The sequence below is a fragment of the Antennarius striatus genome, chromosome 7 (genome assembly GCF_040054535.1).
Source record: "Antennarius striatus isolate MH-2024 chromosome 7, ASM4005453v1, whole genome shotgun sequence".
Taxonomy (NCBI): Eukaryota; Metazoa; Chordata; class Actinopteri; order Lophiiformes; family Antennariidae; genus Antennarius; species Antennarius striatus.
The window spans coordinates 12,728,546-12,747,336 of NC_090782.1; the positions used below are offsets into that span (position 1 = coordinate 12,728,546).

General features: G+C 39.8%; 1 protein-coding gene across 7 annotated transcripts in view; it reads right to left on the minus strand.

Moving 5' to 3' along the window:
* Positions 1-17,557, minus strand: part of farp2 (FERM, RhoGEF and pleckstrin domain protein 2) — a 41,228-nt gene extending 23,671 nt beyond the window's left edge. For 3 of the 7 annotated variants that reach the window (XR_011036821.1, XM_068320510.1, XM_068320505.1), the window contains exons 1-7: positions 17,451-17,557; positions 16,527-16,749; positions 6,365-6,469; positions 5,345-5,387; positions 5,180-5,258; positions 2,333-2,430; positions 1,935-2,049 (exon numbers count right to left, since the gene is read on the minus strand). Coding sequence is in view for 6 of the 7 variants with exons in the window: in XM_068320510.1 (XP_068176611.1) it covers positions 1,935-2,049; positions 2,333-2,430; positions 5,180-5,258; positions 5,345-5,387; positions 6,365-6,469; positions 16,527-16,727 (641 nt within the window). In the remaining variant the exon portion in view is untranslated. Of the gene's footprint in view, positions 1-1,934; positions 2,050-2,332; positions 2,431-5,179; positions 5,259-5,344; positions 5,388-6,364; positions 6,470-16,526; positions 16,781-17,450 lie in introns of all 7 variants that reach the window. The other 4 variants (XM_068320512.1, XM_068320511.1, XM_068320509.1 and 1 more) reach the window with 2 other exon arrangements.
* Positions 17,558-18,791: the final 1,234 nt, after the last annotated feature.

The window sequence follows — 18,791 nt, forward strand, 5'->3', positions numbered from 1 at the left end:
GTATTTCTATAGTGGAAACCAAAGGAAGAGATTAGCAAAGGTCCTTCATGCAGCCTAATACACTAGGTTGAAAAGAACCACTACTGGCCAAAGGATAGTACCACATTAACAAGGAGGCTGGTGGTGGGAAAAGTGCAGCAACTGTGTGACATTCAGCGCTGTGCAATAAAACAAAACCTCTCGTTGTGGTTGTTTAGCAGAAAACTTGGCTCAAACAATAAACATTTATTTTTAAGCCACATTATAACATGTGCTCAAATATGTATTCACAATCCCCCAAAACTGATTTATTAGATGTTATTTGTGGTAAACAAATATGATGTGTGTAAAAAGGTTGGCGGTAGCCTTACATACTTTATTCTTACAATCCACTTTTATTTCATTTAGCCAAAAGTCTTTAAAAATTAAACCACTGTGTCACATCAGTCAACTGGCTTCACATGTGGTCAGTAATATAAACTAATTACTCATTTCTACTCTGGCTACTGTGAACACAGATTGTCTACCCATAGGTTAAAAAAGGAGGACCTAAAGGAGGACCATTTCTGTTAGCTTCAGTAGCTTCCATGATTAAAAATAAAGCTGGGACAAGTAAGAACGACACTCAGATTAAAATCAGGTATGGGTAATTTTTTAAAATTCAAGAATAAAAATGATTACTGTAATATGTATGATTATTGTTTTGTCTGACTGGCTGATTCCTAGTTTTTATGCGACTTGTATAGTACTATCGCTAGCTGGTGGCGGTAACATGAGTACAAGATATTTGTAAGTGCAACAAATAAAGAATAACACACTGAATACAAAGCAGTTGAAAAGGGTGTGGTGCTATCACATTAGCAGAAACACCACAGCAGTCTAAAGGCTTGATGTGGGCTTTGTTTAATAAAGTCGATGACATTGAGGTGCAGTGCAAATGTTGCCTGGTAAGACTATCTTACCATAAGTCAGTGGTTCTCATACTTTTTCAGTTGGGCCCCCTTTGAAGGAAGAAGAGCATGGCAGCATGAGCTCCTCTGCGCTCTTGGAATGCGCAATTCTGTAAGCAACTTTGTAGGAAGCTATCTGCTTTCTGGTTTACACCAGCAGTTGTTTTTAACTACTTTTCTGCTTTCAGTATTCATCAAGGTCCCTCTTGAAAACCTCCGGTGGTTTACTCACGAAGCTCGGGTGAATGGTCTAAAGGTGTCTCTTCCATTGATTTGGTTTCATGCTGTCCTCTGCCAATGTTTTGAGACATTACACTAGAGGTCTTTCTTCATCCTCCCACATTCACAGTGAATCAAGAGATATGCATCTTTGTATTTTCTCGCCATGGGTTTTGGAGGTCGAGAATGATTGTTCACTAGGGTGACGCTGTCTTGCTGTTTGTGTCGGAAACATCACCCAGTTTTCTTTTATCCCCTATCAGAAACTTCTCCATTATTCAATTCTGTATTTTATTGTCGTGCATTGCTAAAATGAGACCGAATTACTGCAAGACCAAAACTTCAGCCTGCTAAATTCTAGTTCCAATTTGAAGAAAAAAAAATTGTGCAACCCCAACCCCCCTGAGAAAGGCTGCCTGAAGTCTATCACCACAATATACGTTAACTTGAGAACAAAGCAACGTGGAGAAGACAGACTATCCACAAAGCAACAATCAAATCAATAACTAGCTTTGTCTACAGACAGAGTAATGACAGATGTGCAGAACAAAGTACAACTTTTATTTCAAAGATGATAGCAGAAGACCCTTACTGTTTGTTGAGCTTAAATTTACAGATCTAAAAAAAAAGTCACTGCAAGACTGGAGGATTGATAAAAATAATGCAGTGTTGACTGCTAAGACAACCTACTTAAAATCCTGACTGTACATTATCTGACAGTTAGATTGAACCAATCACTGAATGAACACATACATGACATCACAGGTGAGGTGTCAATACACTTACACGTGTCTGCGGTGGAGCTCCATGATCTTCTCTTGCACATTCTCTTGATAAGGCATCAGCTTGTTTGTCCTCAGGAAGTCCCTGTCTGCTACATCATCGTAGTCTCCAATCTCCGCTGCAGGTTAAAGAGTCAGACAGGTCTGTTTGTACCAAGATTAAGTGTACAGTACAGTATGTTAGCAGCATGTGCGTGTGTGTAACTGACAAAAAAGAGGCAAAAAGCATTTCTTCCATTATTCTGTCTATTCTATCCACATCAATGATGACAGGCTAAAAGACCGAAACATCTCTTTATATAAAATTATCAAGTGAATGTTTGTTTCTGTTAGAGTTCATGTATTTACAGATTATTGCTCCCTAATGAACAAACAAATATAAAAATGACAGTTTAAACATACACTGGACGAGGTGAGAAGCCAGCAGGGCACCAGTATTTTCTGTGCAGATCAAGTTGCCTTCCATCAGATCTCTTTTCATCTGTAGTGAGAACAAGTACCTGGAAAAAACAAAAAGGACAGGAACCCATCTGTTAGTGTTCAGAAAAATATTGTGTTCTTAGGATTATGTATGACACAGAAATGTAGTTCATCAATTCATCTCAGTTTGATCGTGTATCTGTGAAAGATACCTTTTCAAAATGAAAGTAGGTGAAATTCTTAGAGAGTTCCTGCTCTATACATGATTTCTCTCCTGTGCCCAGAGCAAGGCTACAGGCCTGCCCATATGTCATTCTCTAACAATCTATAGTGCTTTTAGATATCCACATCATTTGTTGCTAAAAACTTCACATTCTGTGGTCTATCATGGCTGGAATTGATTACAAATACATCTAGTTCACCATGACTGTAGTTAACACTTGTCTGTAGAGTGATGTGAAGTATCACGCCTGCAGGTGGGATAAGGCAGGAAATGGTCAAACTCCACAGACATTAAATGGCACATCTTCTTTACATAGCAGATGTGTACATCAAGTTTTATGAGATAATACTTCAAATTTATGGCCTAGAAATCTTCACCTGAAAAATCTATGAATGAATTTAGTTTTAACTGTAATCAAGGGAAGTGGAAAAAAGAAATGTCAAAACTTTGAAGCCAGCAAAAGACACCTCTTCAGTTCTTGGATCAAACATGTGCGTGAGTTATGCTCTGGAAATGAAACATGAAGGACCAATAGTCCATTACCTTTTCCCCTTCATAACTTTATCTTCTTCTTTTCCTCTCGGCTTTTCCCTTCAGGGGTCGCCACAGCGAATCAATTGCCTCCATCTAACCCTGTCTTCTGCATCCTCTTCTCTCACACCAACTACCTTCATGTCCTCTTTCACTACATCCATAAACCCCCTCCTATTCTTCCTCTAGGCCTCCTGCCTGGCAGTTCAAAACTCAGCATCCTTCTACCAATATATTCACTATCTCTCCTCTGGACAGGTCCAAACCATTTCAGTGAAACCATCTCTGACTTTATCTCCAAAACCTCTAACATGTGCTGTCCCTCTGATGTACTCATGCCTGATCCTATCCTTCCTGGTCACTCCCAAAGAGAACCTCAGCATCTTCATCTCTGCTACCTTCAGCTCTGTCTCCTGTCTCCTGTCCTCAGTGACACTGTCTTAGACCAAACAACATTGCTGGTCTCACCGCAGTTTTGTACACCTTTCCTTTCATTTTAGCTGAAACTCTTCTATCACACATCACACATGTCACTTTTCTCCACCCGTTTCATCCTGCCTGTACACGCTTCTTCACCTCTTTTCCACACTCTCCATTGCTCTGGACTGTTGACCCTAAGTACTTAAAATCCTCCACCTTCTTGATCTCTTCTCCCTGTAACCTCACTCTTCCACTTGGGTCCCTCTCATTCACACACATGTACTCTGTCTTACTGCGGCTAACCTTCATTCCTCTCCTTTCCAGGACAAATCTCCACCTCTCTAGCTTCTCTTCCACCTGTTCCCTGCTCTCACTGCAGATCACAATGTCATCTGCAAACATCATAGTCCATGGAGATTCCTGTCTAACCTCGTCTGTCAGCCTGTCCATCACCATTGCTAACAAGAAGGGTCTCAGAGCTGATCCCTGATGCAGTCCCACCTCCACCTTGAAATCCTGTGTCACATCTACAGCACACCTCACCATTGTCTTACAGTCCTCATACATGTCTTGCACCACTCTAACATACTTCTCTGCCACTCCAGACTTCCTCATACAATACCACAATTCCTCTCTGGGCACCCTGTCATAAGCTTTCTCAAGATCTACAAAAACACAATGCAGCTCCGTCTGGCCTTCTCTGTACTTCTCTATTAACATCCTCAAAGCAAATACTGCATCTGCAGTACTCTTTTTTGGCATGAAACCATATATGACAGGAAAAATTAGGTTCCTCATTACTAGAAATGAAGGGGCTTTAAAAGGTGTAAAAGGTGCAAGTCATGCAGTCACTCTTAAAGAAATCTAAACCCTTGATACGGAGTCACATTATGAGTTTCTAGGTCTAAAAGTGGCAATTTATTATGTCTTTCAATTTTTCTCAGCAACTTCTGAGAATAAATTCAGCATCAGAATCTTGATCAAATATTTCTGTCTCAAACCAAAACATTCATAAGACAAAAGCTTGTTTTATTATTTAGTGACTACAAGACAAAATGTAGTTTAGATCCATGTATGTCAAGATTAATAATATATGTAGTGACTGATGGAGAGCGTCATCAAATTATGCAAAGACAATCACTAACTAACCAAAAGCAACAAGCGGAGGGTGGACTGAAATGTTTACGTAAAAACATCTTCAACCTGATAACATAAAAAAATCTATAAAATCAATGAATGGCCATCCAAGATTAGTATTACCAATTTATAATCTCATCCTGTGAAATCGATCAAATAGCATATTAGAACGTCTAATTAAATTAAATATTAATGTGATGTTTGAGTTATGCCTGAAATGTCACACAAATTCTTGCAGCACCCACTATGATAGCACCTGAATACATTATGCTGAGCTGGATTTCAAATGAATCTTAAGTTATCCTCTTTCAGGTAATGTACACCACCACTATGGAGTATAAACTGTGGACCTAAAACCTCTCCCAAAGTCCTCTAAAAAAAGCAAAAAATCATTCTATGGTGTGTCTTTAAAGGTCAATGTACAAATAGACAAACAATCTTTTCATGATAGTCTGTTTATTTTTTTCTTGAGATATGAGATAAAGAGTAATGTTTAGTAAAAAGTGAAGGTCACTGACCTCGTGTACTCCTCCTGAAGCTGACCGGGGTCTGGAGGGAAGAATTTCACTGATAATCTAAAAAGTGTATTTGCTGGTCCTGAAAAACATGAAAACAGATTATCAGCCAAACAAGACACATCTTCACCATGTTCTAACCTTAACCAAAATACTGAGCTCACATACTTCTGACTTGTTTTGCAATAGGTTTTGTGGGTTCCAGCCAAACCTGAAGAGATAATAAGAAAGTATCGGGGATTATCTTTATAAATAAAATAATGAGAACTACATCCCTCGTTTTACCTTTTCATATATGCATATACAGACATGTTAAGGCAAGTAACTTGAACATATTGACTAAAGTGAAAATCGCAGACAGAGCAAATACCATTAAGTGATTCCACAACTCTTTGATTTATATATAATATTAACTGTAGCTTCTAGACACAGCGATCTACTACTGATGATGGTTATCAAATAAAAACCAAACGTTTAACACAGCAGCAATTATCCTGTCTTCTTAAAACTACTGGATTTGGCTTGAACAAAAAAAAGTAAATATAAGCATGATTTAAAAATACAGAATTCAGTTATAATGACTCGTTCTTTGTCTTAATTACCTTTTTTACATTATTTCAGCTCATGCCAGCCTGACATGGTGCAAATCCACCAGGCTAAAAATATGTGAATGTTCCTTTACAGAGCAAATGAAGTACTACATTTATGCAGGAACTAATGAACTGTATGTGCTGTACAGCTTTTCACTGTTTGACACCATTAGCATTGTCTTTGAACAAGACATAGAGTTTGTTTTATCTCTCTTCTCAGCTGCTTTACAAAGAACATGTAGGTGGTCTTGAATTCCACTTATGTTTCTGGAAGAATATAACAGTGGAAAGTCTGACATTTGTGCATGGCCGGTTGAGCCGTTGAAGTTAAAAATATGCTTGGATTACATACTGCTCGTGTCCAGTAAAAACAATACTACATCACTGTTTGCGCTGCTGTAGAACGCTAATGGAGTTTGCAAGATGAACCGAGTTCATCTTGTAGCCTGAGACACGTCATGTTTTCATCTCAAATGCTGGCTGCCTTTGCTGATTCGGACATCAATGACATGCATCGTCAATGTGCATGTCAGATTCTCAATAGTCATGTGTGTCTGCTTTAAACAGCTAATAAATACACAGTTTATGGTGCACATACCCAGATCATCTGCATGTTCTGAAACTCGAGGCCAAAGTAATCACTCTCTATGAGGTTGCCTCTCAGGGAAACCTCAGAGAGGAGCGTCTGTCCAAGAGCTTTAGGCTGAAAGACAAACAGAGTAAAAGGAACCATTACTTGCATCACTTGGACCAAAATAAGGTCTTAAAACGCTTAAAATGGCATCATTTATACTCAATCAAGTTGTACTTGACTGTAGACATATGTAATTAACAGATCATAGTAAAATCTAATTTCTACTGAGGTGAAGAAGGACATGTTCTGTAGCAGAGAAAATATCTGGCATCTGCAAATAATCCACTTTATTGAATGTTTTATAGCCACCTACGTTCCATCTGTCATTTCAAGCGATTTTCTTGATTTGGTTGAACAAATAAACTGCAAATATACATCTTATTGCAAATTTCTACTTAAAAAAGCCTTAGCCAGCAAAATCCTAAACAGGAAATCTGCCGAAGTTTTACCTTCAACGGTCAGGGCTTTTATTTTTTTTCACTCAACAAAGAGCTAATTACTATGAACTAAGAACACACTGTACTTGAGGTTTGGAACCCCAGTCTACGACTTTCTGAGAAAATTATAGCCTAAGACATCTGGTTGTAATGTAAAATAGTATTTTTAAAAGCCTTATAAAAAGAGCTGCTTTGCATTGGCTAAAGGAAAGAATCAGAGCACCAGGAGATTTACTGTAGTCTTCTCATTACTTTGACACAATCATAAGGTCCATATTTACAAAATCTATGAAGCGCAGGTGAGACCTACTGACACAACATACATAAATTTTGGAATCTGCAGTAAAATGCCCTTTTTCTTGTATTTAAAGTGATTACACCAACTTTCTGGCTTGTGTTGACTCAAACATACGAGTCAGACAGTGTTAATAAGTATTCAGAGTGCATCAGAGGATGAAAGTCAGAAAAACGTCCAGGTAGTCTGTCTCGTCTTGACTTCTTCAGGGAGGTTAAAACGTTACAAATTAGACAAAAGCTCCTCACACACAGCTTGTTCAAGGTGGGACTGCAGCGCGTGTTCTGCACCTCACCCTCCTGCATAAATGTTTAAAAACGTGGAATGTGGCATTCGTTGCCCTGATGCCTCTGAGACAGCAGCAGAGGCAGCACAATGCAAAGTCTACGCCTATACAAATGGAGCGAGCTTGTAGCACAGGAAGCAGTGGGGACATTTTGACGATGATTTTGTACTACGTGTGCTACCCATAACCTACAGATGCATAACACACAAACCTCCACACACACACACACACACACACACACACTACATTTGCATGAATAAAATTTTTTAGTCATCTCCAAAACAGATCGAGGTATCCATGTTCAGTTGACAATACTTAGTTCATAAAACATAATTTAACAAATTATATGTGGTAGAAATTACCATTGCAGCAAATGGCAGATGTGCAGCTACAATTTTTTCAAGATCTAGAAACATTTTTAAGTAAAACTTTAGACAAACAGGCCCCACAATGCAATGGTGATACATCCAGGGTGTAGCCCACCTCTCACGTGTAGCCGGCTAGGATAGGGTCCAATGTGACCCGTGACCTGTGATGCAGACAATGAGCTGAAGAAAAGACGATAGTGATCATCTCATCTTCAAGAAGATTAATTAATGAAAACTCCAGACAAACAGATGACAAGTTCATAAACAGAAGAACAGTGACAACTAAGCTCCCTGCATTGTATGCCAGGAGGATGAAAGCAGTGAATACAGCCAGCAGCTAACTCAAAAAAAAAAAAGTTTTCAAATTGGGGATATAGTTTGAGGTCCGCTAGCTCAAAACTCAAAACAGACCTCTACCACCAGACGAGGCCACCCTCACGCTACAGGATTCAGATTGTAGAGTCTGGCTTCAAGCAAATAATGAAAATCTCCACAGATTATCTACTCTTGAATTAACATGCACACAATACACTATTAAACAAATAAGGCATACCACCACTGCAGGATTTCATTAAGCCCGTTGTTCATGATTGCACCAGCACTCATGAAATCTGGAGAGGCAGCAGTGTCATGATCAAAATGACTGGCAGCAATCAAGTCGCTTTTTTCTCACAGCGAGAAAACAGATGAAAGACTGTAGAGCGACTCTGTAAGTTTAAGAGCTGCCTGTCCTTCAGGAGGAAGTAGAGGTGAGAGCAATATCTTAGTAACATTCATCACCAGTATATTAGCCAACCTTAGCTGAGAACCCCTACTGTTGCTTGGCATCACCAGTTGTGGTTTTATTTTTAACACAATTTTCCATTTTGGGTGAAACAGTCATTATGTAAACTAACACTTAAAACAGTCTGGAACTTCAAGAAAATCAATATGTGATTGGTGCTCAGCACCATTTAACCACTACTATATTACATTGTCAAACCCTTTTCCAGCACCTGGAGGTTACAATGTGCTCTTTTGTTAATGGTGGAAGCAAACAGTCGATGGGTGTATAGGTCTGTGTTTTGGTCTTCCACATTTGAATTTACTTCAACTAGCTGATTGCCACCCTAAATTCTGGCATATGTGGTGTGAGCACATCTGTGATATGATCACATGCAATTTGTTCACACCCAACTTGTGGCATTGACTGCAGCCTCATCTCAGCTCTAACGGTAAGGCAGGTCATTAGGTCACCCAATCAATCTCTGAAAGCCGCAGGGATTATGACAAACAGATGTTTCTTGGGAAACAAATCTTCTGTGTGTGTGTGTGTGTGTGCGCGCGTGCGGTAGCGACATACAAAGGCAGGCTTTAAAAAGCTTCCAGCTACAAAAGAGGAGAGCCCTTCTAATACACTGAAAAAGAATAAGGAGAAAAAAAAAACTAAACAAGGGTAGTAGCCCAGATAGTACCCTGCCCTTTCAAGTCAAAGGCTTGGGCAAACCTTGCCTGACAGGTTAAACGCAGTTCCCAGCACCTGATGCTCCCCAACTATCAATAAATCAGTGAACTCTCGTAGAACCTGCTACTGACAACAAGGTTGTGTTGGGGCTTGTATGGAGTACAGTGGGCTGAACACTGTCGGTCTAGCTACCAGTTCTCCTGGGGATACACAATGAAAAGCTCTGCACACCTTCAACCAAGGTGTGTGGCTTGACATTTCAAAGATGAACAAACATGTTGACACCTGACTGATGACTTTAACTAGATTTCTTTTACTACTTGGCTTCAGGAGTCGCATATGGGACAGTTGGCCAGAGTGAATGTTGGCAGATGAACACAACATGTTGGTAATCAGGATCAGCTGTTTTTAGTTTGCCTTCTGCTCTGGTCACCTGTGCAACCCACATACTGTATTCTCCACGCTAAGCTCGTCATGCGAAGTAAGAAATAAATGAGTTAGGTCAGAAATCAGTATTATGTAGAGGTGAAATAAGCCCTTAAAGCAGGGCTCGAAATCTTTAATATTTAATAATAACTTTTTTTTCTTGGTGGAATTGGTGCTCCCAAATTTAGAAGTTAGTAGCACCAGCAAAGAGTTTAGGAGCACCTACCCAAAATCAAGGCAGTTACGGAGCGATAGAGACCACTCCATCCATCTCCGTTCCATGCACCTCTCTCCCTTGCCCAGGAAAGCAGCTGCAGCTGCGCTCATTGTATCCTGGCAGGACCGCGGTCCCGCTCAGACTGTTTTGCGCACATTCTCCAGCAGGTCCACACTCACGTGTTCGCATCAAACAAACTTTCGCGGTAGTGCGTTTGAGGGTGCACACTCAGGGCCTACATGTTTTCCCCACATCCACACAAAACTGTATGAGAGATGCTCATCTGAGGATGCTGCGTTGGTCCGCCTCCGGGTCAGAGGCCAAACCGAGGCACAGGTACCAGGCTGTCAGGCCAGCCCGGTACCTGGACTGAACCATTTTGGTCATTATTGGATTGTTTTGTATTTTAAAACATCACTAAAAGATGTTTTATGTTGCCCCAAACTCTACCATGCCTTTAGTGAACATTTGTTTGCATTTTTCTCGGTCATTTTGCCCTCAGCTCGGAATTCAGGAGATAATTCTGCGCAAAAGATCCGTGCTTTGTTTCGTAGTGGCGCTTCATGTTTCCACTTTTAATTCATGCTACATCTTCAGACCATATGAGGTAAAATGGTTTTGAACTGCCTGACGGAGGAATAAACAAATTTCGTCCACTCATTGTAAACCAGCGTTTTTCCTTGTTAACCTCCCTTCGTTTGAAGCTATGCTGTCTCCCTTTTTCTGTGCTCCGCTGTAGCGGTAAACTCACAGCGGTAGCGGCAGCGCGCTGTCTCACTTCCTGGTGCACTGACAGAGCAGGGTAGAGAAACGATCTGATTGGCTGAACTGAGTGGCGCTATTACCGGATTAACTGGAGGAGCAGCGCCCGCCGTCTGTAGCCGCGAACTACAAGTAAAAATGCGCCAAGAAAATCTACTCTCGTGAATTTATCATGGAGTGGTCATGGGTCCGGACAGAACCATTGCGGTTCGGATCCCGGACCGCGGTCCGCCATTTGGTGACCCCTGCTCTATGGAGAGAGAGAAAGAGCGAGAGAGAAGAGGAAAAAAAGGGCGCACCAGTCGCACTGATTAACATTTGGGCCCATATGCGACCAAAATGGTCGCAATTCCGAGCCCTGCCTTAAAGGAACAGCCATCACATTAACTACTAAGAGGCAAGTGCTCAGCTGTAGTGCTTACAATTTTTTACTTTTTTTTTTTATATTTTATTTTATTTTTATTTTATATACTGGTTTGATCCCCGAAGGTAAATTAACAACGCACACTCTAGCTAATGATTCAAATGCATACATAGATATTTGTGAGTACAGGCCCCTGTATCACACACACACACAAGGGGGCCTGAAGGCATGCAAGGGAGGTAGAGTGGCAGGCAGTTCTTTCTTGGTGCGCCTCAAATGAGCAATTTGTAAAGGGGACGGCACATTGCTCAAGGGTGCCTCGGCAGTGCTCCGTAGGAGAGCTGACACCTCCCACTGTCAGCTCACCTCCGGGTATTTTTTTTGGGGCGGGAGCAGGAATCGAACCGCCGATCTTAAATCATAGTACGACCCGCTCTACCGCCCGCTTTACCACTGCTGCCCAAATGAGGAATAATGAGGAATACTCTAAGAGTGCTCATGTTTGCATGCACAAAAACAAATGCCCAATTTAGCTCCATTACACATAATTACATTCCCCAAGAATCCTATGAATGAGCGCTGAAGACAACATTTACAAGACATAAAACACCAGCATTGTTTTCTTGGGCCCCGTCCACACGATGCCGGAACTTTTTGATAACGCAACTTTTTGTTGTGTTTACGCCTTCCGTCCACATGACAACGCAGATATCCGGAACGAAAACGCAACTTTTTGAAAACGCTGGCCGAGGTGGAATTTTTTTAAAACGCTGGGTCTGCATTGTTTAGTGGACGGTGTATCCGCAACTTTTTAAAAACGCTGACGTCTTGCCTGTGACGAAAACCGCTGTGACATCATATTTATGGGCCCATGTGTACAAACATGATGCATGTATGAAACTTTTTGATGGCAGCGTTCTTGCAGGCGTTTTGTGACAACAAAACACGGAGGATTCCTATTGGATAAAATTTGACTCAATACTGCCATCACATGGTTTGGCATGCTTATAGCAGTCTTTGAAAACGCACTGATGCGTTTACAGCGTTTTTTGAAAACGCTGTCGTGTGGACACAAATGCGTTTTCAAAGAGTTGCGTTTTCAAAAAAAATCTGTCATCGTGTGGACGGGGCCTTACTTTGCTCCAACAGGAATGCACTAAAACATTACCACCGAGTTACAGGAGTTTCATCAGTTTCAAGTGACAAAATCAAAAAGGGGCTACTGCTGGAGGCAAGTGGTTGAAATTCCAAACTTTTTGGCTGGGCTTCACTCCTGAGTGTGTCCCCTCCCCCATCACCCTGCCTCAGACTTTGTACTGGCCATAACTGTTCCCTCTGAACTGCTCTTATAACACCCTCAGCTCCCCCAACACACTTGGACGTCAACCTTTCTATTTACATGCTTGTTTGCTAACACTAAAGCAAAGCCAGCTCACATTCCCTCCTACCAGTGCCCCCCAACTGTATGCATTTTCAAACAGCTATGTTCAATAACCCACTCTCAGATTTGAGAGTTTTCAGCTGGAAGTTAAGGCCAGTAAAGGGGTTGGCTGAGCTTGATAAAAGGAGCCTGTGTTTCTCTGGCCTGCCGGCCCTGCCTCCATGTCCAGAAACCACACGGTTGAGCTTTCCCCTGTGCAGGCTGAGGGAGGGGCCTGTAGACAACAGCCCTGCAAGCAAATGTCTGCTGATGACATGCATGATACCTGCAGCAGATGAAGGCCACAGATCAAGGCAGTAATCCTCAGATTCAATTTGTCAGCTGTAGTTCCAGATGATAAAAATTGTTTGACCATAAATACACTTGTTCTATGACATTATGTTATCTTGGGTCTTCATTATCATGAAATAAAATCTGCAAGGTACTTCTGGTTACAAATAATGCAACATAAAAAAGCTAGGAACTTAAATATGCATAAAAGAATGTCGACACATGGCGGGTGAGGGTTATTTGGGATTCGCTGTAGAGTGTATAGTGACTGTATGATCCGAACAAATAAATGCCCCATTTTATTTGAGTAGCAAAGCTACCAAAATACCACAGCGAGTGGTGGCAAGTGCTTGAAGGCCACAAACATTTCAAACAGTAAACACTGTCCACAGGATTTTTTCTTGTAAACTGAGAATGAAAGCATGAAGTGGTGAAGTGACCATGTACAGGGATAATGTAGAAGTGTGTGTGTATGTGTTTTATGGAAATGCACAGAGCTACCCAAAGTCTATCAGAAATAATTTGCAAACTCAGAAAAAATGTGTTTGTGTATTTGTGCAGAAAACATTGAGCTAGTATTTAGCTACACTTACATGAAGTCACAAGAACAGAAATTTCAATCTAACTCAGATCCTGCACATAAACTTAATCAAATCACAGATTATAAGCCCTTCGGTCTTTCATGACAGAAAGACAAAATTATATATAAATTCAAAATTATACATAAATTATGACGGTAACTACAAGTTGTGTAACAACAGGTGTATGGTATTCAATAGTGAAACCCAAAGTGTAAGCAAGATATGACACATTACCCCATTTAGAAAAAGCCCTTGTATTTATTTTAGCATACGGAGTGAAGGAATGAAAACTATAATTACAATGTAGGTCAGGTTTAGCTGCATCAGTGAGTTTTTTCAAAGATTGTTCCAAACGAACATAAAATTAATAATATAGTACAATGATGTTTTAATGGACATTAATCACAAATTATCCAACACATATACAGTGGTACCTCTAACTTACGAAATTAATTGGTTCCGGAAGAAACTACGTAAGTAGAAAATTACGTAAGTAGAGACCCCTTTTCCATGCAAACACACTATTCCATTTCAAGCCCCCCAAAATTCCGACATAAATGTTTTATAAAGCATAAAAATGCATCAAAACATGTAACAAATACATATTACAATTAGATTATTACACAATACATGAGAGTTGTGCATAACATAAAAAACAAAAAAGAATAAAAATGATGGTCATTTAACCTTTTAACTGCTGTCCCCATTGTTTTTTGCCCTCTTTGGTTCGTGCGCTCCTATCTCACGATACCGAACAACAGAGTGAATTCCAGTCCTCCTTTTGAACTTCTCCAACCACCCACGCAATGCCTTAAACTCTTTAAACTTCCTTTTGTTTTAATAACGTGGCCATTGTAGATGCATTACGGCCATATTCTTTGGTGAGCTCAACCAAATGCATCCTTTTCTCATGCTTTTCTATGATCTCTTGTTTTGTTTGTACAGACAAAAAAAACTCTTTTCTTCGTCTTTTCTTTTCCTCTTTTCACTGTCACTTTCTTGGGGTCCATTGCGAATACGTACTCAAAAAGTTATTATATTTGCGCAAAACTATCAGAACACCTCACGGGTTGAGTGCCGATTGCCGAACACACTCCAGAAGCACCATTCTAGCTCCACGAAGAGGTGGAGTGGCATCACTCTTAGCCAGTGGGATACCAGGAATATACGTAATAAGTAATAGCCGATGGCAGAGCAGCTATGAGAATGCTGTGTTCAGGAACCTGTGGGAGATTTGAGTATCAGCCGATACTGTGTTTTTACATTACGTAAGTCGAACTTTCTTTCGTAAGTAGAGGTAATATTTTCCTGCTGAGAAATTTCGTACGTAGAGCTATCACTGTATAATGGTGCAGCCATCTTGCAAATAGACACAAGAACTACCCTATTGTTCTCAACAGCCAATATGGCCACAATATGTTAAGACTCTGCGGTGCACTGGTGTCGCCGCCGGAGTTTCCCCCGCCTCACTCCCTAAGCCTGTGTTAATTTACCGTACACTACATCTGTAAAAAGCACCACTTCTTCCTGCACTAACTAAAATTGAGGTCACTACTATTTCATTCATTATGCCAACTGTTTTTGCCTCATTTTGTATTTGTTTGCATTTTTAAGATCACTCAGAAAAGCCAATGTCCCTGTACTGCAATGTATCTGGGGAAATGGTAATCTATTCCATCTAATAGTTTTTTAATTTAAATCCAAGAGATATATAAAATTTAACTTGTAGCAATATAAATTAAAGAAATTACAGGAGTTTCTAAATAACTATAAGTGCCGCTTCAGCACTCTTTTTATTTTTAAAACATTTTTTTATTATTTTTTTATTTTTAATTAAAAATTAAAGCACTCTGTTCTTATGTGCAGAAAAAATTGTTATAAATACTGAACATTATTTGAGATCTGCTCTGGTAATCAGACCAACTAAACTGGAACCATGGAAACAGAAAATCACATAAACAAAATCCTTACATAGGAGTAGGCACCACCTTCAGTATGTGGTTGTTCTAAAAAAAACAAAACAAAAATGGCTTAAGAGATATATTTGAAAATAAAACAAATGAGAGTCCCATATTCTATCTTCACAGTCATGGCATGAGATAATTAAACTTGTGTCTGTCACATTCTATTAGCACTAAACTTTAAGACAACATATGGTGCATAAGATTATGAAACGTCTGACTCAGCTGTGCCTCCACTCTGCATCTGCCAGAATCATCATTGTGGTTACGTAAGGATTGAAGGCAGATGAATCCTTTGTAGTAGTTAAGTCATAATGTAAATTAAATTCTCATTCATCACTTAGTCAATTGCCTGGTCATTAACTTGATTGTTTACCCATTGTAGAAGCGGTCCTTTGATCAGTTGAACATTTCCCCTACTACAGACGGGACAGGAAACTAACTCTGATACAGTGACTTCCTTATTGTTTCCCCTTTGCCCTAAGAAGAGCTCCAGCAGCGGTAAACATAGGAAAGCAGGGAACCAGAGTGGATCTCGAAGTGTGAGCAGACCACTACCCATTTGTAGGGATTACCTTTCTGTAAAGTGGTTAAATGGAGAAAAAAACCAAACATCATTCTCATTCCTGAATATCTATTCACTCCAGCTAACTTCAAGATTATAATTTTAAAGTAACTCTGCAAAATTTCACTTTAAGAGTCTTGCTATTCATGATGTGTTCACATGTACTCATGGAAGTGATTATGGATGATGAAGACCTTAAAAACCTTCATTTTGGAAAAAAACAAATGAAAAATACCATAGCCTGCTGTCAACAATCACGAACCAAATATATCTGAACACAGCGCAACTTGAATATTCCATTATCCTTAGTCTGCATTGGGAAAAACACAGAAATCAACCATTTCGGTTGACAAATATGGAAACTTGAAAATACCTCAATTTCCATTAGTGTAAGCATAAGCCCTAGTCTAGACTGATCATGCTTTCCATTTTCTTCACTGTTCAAATTAAAAAAGCAGAAATACCACCTAAAATTTTATGCAGACCCTGGTAAGTTACACTTATTTACCTAAATAAGAAGCCTTAAGATGAAGGGATTTCAGCCAAAGCCATGTAGCAGCTGTCACAAACCCAAGCCACACCAGAGCAGGATATAACCTATATAAGGTAAGATGCAACCTGCTGAGCCCTAAACTGCAGATATATTCCAGTACAAACAGAACAGATGGGAAAAGAAAGAATACAAGAATCACTGATGAGGATGACTCACGTCTATGTCAAAGAACTCCAGGGAGTCGTCCAGACCCTGCACACGGATTTGTATTCCTCGGCCGTGGCTTCTGCTCCCGCTGACCATGTTGCCACTCAGACTCTGGCCCGGCTCCAAAGTGCTAATACCAGCATTGAACTGGGCTCCCAGCCTTGTGCCAGGGGTCTGCAGGACCCGATATGATCCCTCGATCTCCCCCATTGATGCTCCGAGCAGCTCCCTCCTGCAAACACAACCATCAACGCTGGCAAATGCTGAAACAAGTGGAAAATGTTTAAGCTATTGCAGCTTTTATTATTATTATTATATTATTATTATTATTATATTCTTATTATTTTTATTATATTATTATTATAATTATTATATTATTATTATCATTATTTCTGGGTGAATGTAGCATATTGACACCGAGTCATGACTGGTTTAACATGTTTCTGCATGTTGGATTAAAAAAAAAGTCGCCTGACTGTCTGAAAGCGGGTTGAGAACACCGTGGGCTCATTCAATACGCGGATGACGCACACATTTGTTTTAAGTGGGACCAACAGCTAATTCTCATTTTAGCTAGCGCTCTCTCTGTGGCTATGGACATGTGTGTGTACGACGAAGACTTCTAGAGATGAAATAAAACCACAGGAATAAACAGATTTAACGCACGAGTAAATGTGGTGGATGTGTAAGCCAAACTGGGTCAACAACTAGCAGAAGTATCAAAATTTTAAATGCGGGGGGAAAAAAACAAGGACAAAATTAACGAACCAGAACTAAAAAACAAGTTAAAGCCAGGTTTCTGTCGAGAAAGGCAGTTCAATAGTTGACGGACAAAAACCAGCTAAGGTTTAAAATGAATTAAACAGAGCTTTATCAACGAAAAAGCTGTCATGAATTAGAAGCTAAATAAACCCAAAAAGCACATAAACTTACCGTTTGAGCTGCTTCGAAACTACACGCTAAAAGTTTGTTCGCTGAAGGAGACGCTGCTCCAGTCCATGGTCGTCGTCGTCAGCCGCAGAGCGTGCGCACTCAGGTCGGCCTGTGATTGGTTAAAACGGTCGCGCTCGTACTGCCATTGGTTCAAATGTGCCTGAGGGTTGTAGGCTGACGAGGAAGATTTACCTTCCACTGCTTTAAATAGCTTAGAAAGAACTTGTCCACCCGAAAAATTACATGTTGTGGATTTTTTTCAGTAGCAAGGCCTCTTGAAAAGTAAAAAAACCAAAACAAAACAAAAAAAGGTTTAAGCGTGTTTATTTAGCAGGCCGATGGCTGTCAACGCATAAAATGCTTTTTTAAAATCCAGATAAATGGGAGAATTCAGGATTTCTTTCAACTATTTTTAACACTGAGAGATGGGACATTTTTCATGCACTCTTACTCTTATTATTCATAAACTTCATGACAGATTGCAATGAAATAGGTTAGAAGTCTGAGGTATCCATCATGAAAGAAATCATTAAGCTAAAGATTCAGATCCAGTAGATCCAGATTAATGAATTGAATCTATAAATGTTTTCCTTTCTTTAAACAATTTGACACAGGGCCCTTAAAACTTTTATTCTTAATTTTAGCCTCCTTTTTTCCAATTACATGTTGACACTTGACAGATTTTCACAGAACACCTGTGAAAAGGTACATGTATACCTATGCCTTAAGCAGAAACCTTTCAGTTTCGGAGTAAATGCAGATATATCTGCATCTCTTCCTCACATGCTGAGGTATAGAGCTTGGTTCCACATATGATTTTTAGTACCATGTATTTGCTTTTTAATTTTTTTCTTTCCATTAACAAATAAGACAGGTGTCTGTTCATGTTTCTCTGAGCATTTGTTAATCTCTCCATCAATTTTCAGTCACCGCTTATCTGTTGATGGAGAACCTATTGCAGCTGGGACATCCCGGACAAGTCGCAAGTTCAACACAAGACTTGTTGAGACAATGAATCAAAATTATTTATTTATTTTTTCTAGTTATGGGAGAGACATAGTGTCTAGAGTCGTTTTGCCCTCTTGAGGATGTATTGTTGAAATTTTTGTATGTTTTGTATATATCTCATTATATTACATATAATACTGTATATCCCCCATATCTATGTCATGATTTAGGTGCAGTTCATAACCATGAAGTCATTTTTTTAAACATTTAATCAATGACTCACCAGCGTTTTCTTTCACTACTTTTCAACATACTTCATCTTTCAGCAATTACAAGCAGTTAAGTTTCAAAGACTGAATGAACATAGACTGAATAAAGGGAATGAATTAAGAA